This window comes from Haplochromis burtoni, unplaced genomic scaffold (assembly GCF_018398535.1).
Source record: "Haplochromis burtoni strain Fernald_Lab_line unplaced genomic scaffold, NCSU_Asbu1 Contig_44, whole genome shotgun sequence".
NCBI classification, from domain to species: domain Eukaryota; kingdom Metazoa; phylum Chordata; class Actinopteri; order Cichliformes; family Cichlidae; genus Haplochromis; species Haplochromis burtoni.
Window position 1 is genome coordinate 2909700 of NW_024582405.1, and position 7008 is coordinate 2916707.

The 7008-nt window shown below is 45.9% G+C and overlaps 1 protein-coding gene across 1 annotated transcript in view; it reads left to right on the forward strand.

Moving 5' to 3' along the window:
* The window catches only part of LOC102314431 (tetraspanin-8), a gene marked incomplete in the record, with an annotated part of 33254 nt that extends 27542 nt beyond the window's left edge, over window positions 1-5712 (forward strand). Inside the window, 3 exon segments of the mRNA XM_014333254.2 lie at window positions 4579-4611; window positions 4701-4784; window positions 5270-5712. Coding sequence (XP_014188740.1) covers window positions 4579-4611; window positions 4701-4784; window positions 5270-5356 — 204 coding nt within the window.
* Between the last annotated feature and the right edge of the window lie 1296 nt (window positions 5713-7008).

Here is a 7008-nt window from a genome sequence, read left to right on the forward strand (position 1 = left end):
GCCTATACAGCTTGGAGTAAGACAACATGCATGAAGAGGATGATGTGGACAAAATACTCATTTGCATAATAATTCTGCACTCCCTGTATAGGTAAATGGCTTGGATGTGAATTCAGCTGCGGTTTGGGGAATTCCTCAAACGGGACTGGTCGTGGTTCCCAGGCCTAGCAGATCCCCATGTACTAAACAGAAGTGAAGGAGTTAAAGAAGAGGGAGGGTAGGGCACATAAACGAGAATGAACAGCTTGTAGAACTGGGGGAACATATATAGATGAGAACCGGAAGGAGTGCGTTTGGAGGCATGGTACCTCTCCTGAAATTCCGATACTTTATCTCCAATAGGACTCAGTGAATAAGACATTTGCACACACTGCACACTCAACACCACTGATGAACACCTTCAAGCATTCTGGCTCTGTCCACCAATACAAAACGTCTGGAAAGAAATAACTACTAAAATATCCCAAATCCTTGACCACCCGTTATGCCTCTCCCTCTGTTTACTTGGCGATATGGAAGAACTAAACAAACTCCAAATAAATCAAAACACCTCTGCTTGTGGTCCTGATTATTGCCAAGATACTGCTCAACTGGAAAAACAGGAAAAACTTCTCTTTTGGCTCTCGGAGGAGGCGGACGCACTTTTTCTCCTCTCCTCTCCCTTATCTTCCCTGCTGATGTCCTTGTCTAGTCTCGTGTTTTTTGTATTACTTTCCCTGGAACACACTCTCACAGTCTGTTTCTAAAACCTAAAGAGAATTATGGATTTGATCAACTGGTCTCTGAATGCTATTGACACCCTTTTCTCAACGAGAAGTCTGGGCTCGGGAGAGCCCGAGTGCCCTGGAGGTACTTTCCCTGCCGGATACACGATGGACGGATTGAGAGACCAGTGTCGGAGTGTTAAAGAACAGCTTTGAAATTCTCATGAGTTGTTGCAAAAGAAAAATTACCATCATAATCCGGCAATCCCTTCGGCGCCAGCTGTGGGCTCAAGGCTGGAGCCGAACAAAAACTCCCTGATAACGACTGTGTTTAGTCTGTTCCTTCCCATTCCATGCAAGGCCACCTGGGTTGGCTGGAAGACTATTTACTTAGCCTGGCAGGGCGAAGGACACTGTCTCAGCTGAACTATGGACACGCAAACACATACATATACTGATACTGATAACCACTCACTGACGCATCACCCTCCCTGCCCCGGATCCAACACCACCTCCAACGCTGACATCGGGTCACCTGAAGGCGCAGTCGAAGATTGCAGTGGTCCCAGATCAGATGTACACACTGGAACACTTTCCCATGCTGCTTGTCTGTGTTTATTGTCCTATGGTGTGTTGATATCTGTGCATTCCTGTATTATCCTTTTGTGTTACACATTTTGTTTTTTTTGTTTTTTTCTTCGCTACCTAGCCTGACCTGTCTCCCTAATGTGATGTTTGTGTATTGTATGTACGGTCGGCAAGGTCTGTCATCTCGGTTGTGGGCAAAAGACCTGCAACTGACAAATAAATGTAATGTGGTGATCTCTCAAAAAGATCACCACATCACAATGAGTAGGCCTCCTCACACAAGTAGGCTAAACAGAGAGGCCCAGACCTCCCTCTAAGGGAGATCTCTAAGGGAGAGGCCAGCCACCCTTCGAATTAAGCTCATTTCCGCAATTTCGTTCTTTTGTTCACTACCAAAAGTGCACAAAAGAACTCGTGACCCTGAGGGTACGGACAAAGATCGACCGATTAATTGAGAGCTTCACTTTTATGCTCAGCTCTCTCTTCATCATGACGGGCCGGTACCACTGCAGCCGCACCACCAATCCGTCTGTCGATCTCTGTCTCCCTTCTCCCATCAACTCTTCCACTTGGGGCAGAAACTCGTCCCCGACCCGGAGTGGGCACTCCACTCTTTTCCGGCTGAGAACTATGTCCTCAGATTTGGAGATGCTAATCCTCATTCCTGCTGCTTCACACTCGGCTGCGAACTGTTCCAGTGTGAGCTGGAGGCCATCACCCGATGAAGCCAACAAAACCACATCATCCGTGAAAAGCGGAGCCCATCACCCACGAGGAACGAGTCCCCCTTATTGCCGGCTATGCAAACCAAGCTCTTGCAATGGTTGTATAGGGATCGAATGGGCGATGGGCCAGACACCCCATACTCCTGCAGCACCTCCATAGGACACCCTGAAGGACATGGTCGAATGCCTTCTCCAAGTCCACAAAACACGTGTAGACTGGTTGTGCAAATTCTCATGCGCTGTCAAGTATCATTGAGAGGATAAAGAGCTGATCCAGTGTCCCACGACCAGGACGAAAACCACATTGTTCATCCTGTATCCGAGGATCGACTAACAGACGGAGTCTCCTTTCCAGCACCCTGTCATAGACTTTCCCAGGGAGGCTGAGGAGTGTGATCCCCCTGTAGTTGGAACACACCCTCCGGTCCCCCTTCTTAAAAATGGGGACCACCACCCTAGTCTGCCAGTCCACGGGTACTGCCCCTGATGTCCATGCAATATTGCAGAGGCGTGTCAGCCAGGACAGCCCTACAACATCCAGAACCATCAGGAACTCAGGGCGGACCTCATCCACGTCAGGGGCTCTGCCACCAAGGAGTTGTTTAACTGCCTCAGTGACCTCACCCCCGGAAATTGGCGGGTCATCCCCCTCAGCCCCAGACTCTGCTTCCTTCATGGAAGACGTGCCAGTGCGATTAAGGAGGTCCTTGAAGTATTCCTTCCACCGCCCAACAATTTTCTCAGTCGAAGTCAGCAGCGCTCCACCGGCACTATACACAGTACAGGTAGAGCACCGCGTTCCCCTCCTGCCAGAATCTCTTTGAGGCAATTCGAAGGTCTTTTTCCATGGCCTCTCCAAACTCCTCCCACACCCGAGTTTTTGCTTCAGCCACTGCCCGAGCAGCATTCTGCTTTGCCTGTTGGTACCTGTCAGCTGCCTCCGAAGTCCCACAGGCTAACCAAGCCCAATAGTACTCCTTCTTCAGCCTGGTGGCTCCCTTCAACTCTGGGTACTACCATTTGGTTTGGGGGTTACTACCACGATAGGCACCAACCATCTTGCAGCCACAGCTCAGTGCAGCAGCTTCTGCAATGGAGGTGCTGAACATGGTCCATTCGGACCCATTGTCCCCAGTCTCCCTTGGAATGCTATCGAAGCTCTGCCGAAGGTGTGCGTTAAAGATCTCACGGACTGGGGCTCTGCTAGGTGTTCCCAGCACACCCTCACTATATGTTTAGGCACGCCAGGTCTGTCCAGCGTCCTTCCCTGGTACCTGATCCAATTCACCACCAGGTGGTGATCAGCTGACAGCTCAGCCCCTCTCTTTACCCGAGTGTCCAGAACATGGCTGCAGGTTTGGTGCTACGACTACAAAATCGATCATTGACCTGCGGCCTAGAGCGTCCTGGTGCCACGTGCACTTTTGGACACTCTTATGTTCAAACATAGTGTTCGTTATGGCCAAACTTTGGTTTGCAAGAAGTCCAATAACAAAACACCACTCAGGTTCAGATCAGGGAGGCCGGTCCTCCCAATCACGCCCATCCAGGTCACACTGTCGTTACCCATGTGAGCATTGAAGTCTGCCAGTAGGGCACCTTCCAGCATCCCACAGGGACTCTAAAAAGGCTGGATACTCTGAGCTGCCACTTGGCGCATAAGCGCAGATGACAGTCAGGACCCGTTCCCTGACCCAAAGGTGCAGGGAACAAACCCTCTCACCCACTGGCAAGAACCCCAACGTGCAGGCAGCAAGCCGAGGAAATATTAGAATACCCGCCCCAGCCCACTGCCTCTCACCAGGGGCAACTCCAGACTAAGACAGAGTCCAGCACCTCTCCAGGAGATTGGTTCCAGAGCCCGAGCCATGCGTTGAGGTGAGCCCGACTATATCTAGCTTGTACCTCTCAGCCTCACGCACTAACTCAGGCTCCTTCCCCAGAGAGGTGACATTCCATGTCCCAATTGCCAGTTTTGGTTGCCGGGGATCAGTCAGCCAGGACCTCTGCTCCTGGCCGCCGCACAGCGCACAATGCACCTGACCCCTATGCCGCTTCCTGAGGGTGGTTGGCCTGCAGGAGGATGGGCCCATGTCCCCTTTTCGGGCTGTGCCCTGCCGGGCCGCTCACTCTCAGGCACCCTCCCCGGGCCTGGCTCCAGGGCGGGGCCCCAGTAACCTTATCCTGGGCAGGGTAAACTGTTCCCTCGGTGATATTCTCATAAGGGTCTTCTGAATCACTCTTTGCCTGGTCCCTCACCCAGGACCAACTTGCCATGGGAGACCCTACCAGGGGGCAAAAGCCCCCAAACAACATAGGCCCTGGGATCTCTGGGACACACAAACCCCTCCACCATGATAAGGTAGTGATTCGCGGAGGGGTATATTATATTATATTACATGAACAAGAATCGGAATTGAAGGAGATTTGCATTGATGGGGGGTTGAACATGAGTATCTAACAAAGAGGCTGGTGAGTGTAATCTCACCAGAATAAAACAACCTAAAACATTAACAGACTGTTTTTATTTACATCCACATTTTGCTCTTGTGTTCTTGCAGGGAACCAGTGGCCCACATGAAATCTATGAACAGGTATTCAATCATCTGACCTACCAGCCAATCAAAACACTGTACACTGTACTGCTGGTCAGATAATTACCATTTTCTCTTCTCTTCTGCAGCCCTGCTATGACATTATCCTTGAACTTTTGAACCTTTTCTTTAACATCATGTTTGGCTTCTTCTTTGGATTTGCTGTTATAGCAGTAAGCTCTATCGTTTTTTTATTTTATTGCCATGGTTACCTCTGTGTGTCACTGACTCTGTTGTTCTTTAAGATTTTGTCAAAATCACCTTTGACTCCTTTAACCTGTACATTCAATAACTGTTCAACAGTGAAAAATCCTTTTAACATAGTACTTGACTCTGGTCAATGGACTGCTAATCAAACAAAATATGGAATTTGAAGATGTTATTCTGATCTATGCGTTACAGTCTTTATTGTCCACTTTTTTGGCCACTTTGTTGCAAACTTGATAAGCCAAAACGTTTACATTTCAAATGTTTTTTCTTTTTTAATTTAATCTATAATATTCATTTATCTTATGTAGCTTATTAGCCTCCTGATTTCAACTTTAACTAGCATGAAGCTGGAAACTCTTCAGCTTTAGAGTAAAAGCCAGTCATTACAGTGTTGGAGCAGTACATACAAACAATACATTTTGATCATTTTTCTTCTCTGTCTTTATAGCTGCTGGGCCTGCTCATTACCATCTGCATGATTAATCAGGTCAAAAGTGACGACAGTAGAGGATCCATGTACTTGAGGAAATATTAAAGGGAGCCACCACACCACATGTCCTCTGGCCTTTGGGTTATGGTGCATCAACAGGAGTCGTGATCAGGATGTCACCTCGTTTTTATTTCACTGTGTTCACTCACAAAAAAAGAGAGAGTGAGAAAAGAAAAAAATAGTAATATGTGCTTTGTAAGTAATGTCTTTCTTTTCCTTCCAGTTTTTTAACATACCAAGCATAGCTTTAAAAGCAAAAATTTATTTTCTGAAAAGCTTTGTAACTTTTTTGTTATTTGATGATTTTCAGTGTTTAGTCATCTTAAATAGAGACCAATTATAGTAAAGAAATTAGATCTCAAAATCGGACTCTCTGTCTCTCGATTTCTTATAAGTACCAGTGAAAAGTTTGGACAAATCTTCTCATTTAATGGCTTTTCTTTTTTTTCACAACTATTTACATTGTAGATTCTCACTGAAGGCATCTGAACTATGAATGAACACATATGGAATTATGTAGTAAACAAAAAGGTGTAAAATAACTCAAAACATGTTTTATATTTTAGATTCTTCAAAGTAGCCACCCTTTGCTGTGATTACTGCTTTGCATTCTCTCAATGAGCTTCATGAGGTCGTCACCTGAAATGGTTTTCCAACAGTTTTGAAGGATTTCCCAGAGATGATGAGCACTTGTTGGCCCTTTTGCCTTCAGTCTGTGGTCCATCTCATCCCAAGCCATCTTGACTGGGTATAGGTCAGGTGACTGAAGGCCAGGCAATCTGGCACAGCACTTCATCACTGTCCTTCTTGGTAGTTAGTTTAACATTCTCTATTCCCAGCACCTCATCCTTCAAGAAAAAGGTCGCTAAAATATGTCCATTCCACGGTAGTCATTGTCCTGTTAAAAAATAAATGATGGTCCAACTAAACACAAACCAGATGGGGTGGCATGACGCTGCAGGATGCTGTGGTAGCCTTGCTGGTTCAGCGTGCCTTCAGTTTCGAATAAATCCCCAACAGTGTCACCAGCACAGCACCCCCACACTGTCACACCTTCTCCTCCACTACACAACTGATTGTCCAAACACCATTAAGGAAGCCAGAAAATCCCCAAATGAACCCTGACAAGGCACACCTGTAAAAACCATTTCAGGTGAATACATCATTAAGCTCACTGAGAGAAGGCCAAGGGTTTGCAGCACTGTCAACAAAGCAAAGGCTGGCTACTGAGGAATCTAAAAATAATACATAGTTAGAGTTCTTTATAATTTTTTTTCTTTGCTACATAATTCCATATATTTTGCTTCATATATTCCCATATGGAAAAGAAATAGTAAAAACTTATATGATTTACTCATGAAAGTGGCCACTTTCACATTACTTTCATATATTGTTTTAGTAAGTATCCAAAACATACAAGTTTCATTATATAATTCTTCAAGGGATCTTATATCTGTTTTCACTCTTGTATGCTTTTCATACAAGTTTCACACAAGACAGATACAAACTTTATAAGATTTATATATATCTTTTCCATATGGGTTTGATGTCTTCAGTTTGTATCTAAGATGAAAAAAAAAACATTAAATGAGAAGGCGTGTCCCAACTTCTGACTTTGTGTGTGTTTGTGCATGTATGTATGCAGAGAGACAGATATCTCCTTTAAAGCATGTTGTGAAATCTGTACTCATTCCAAA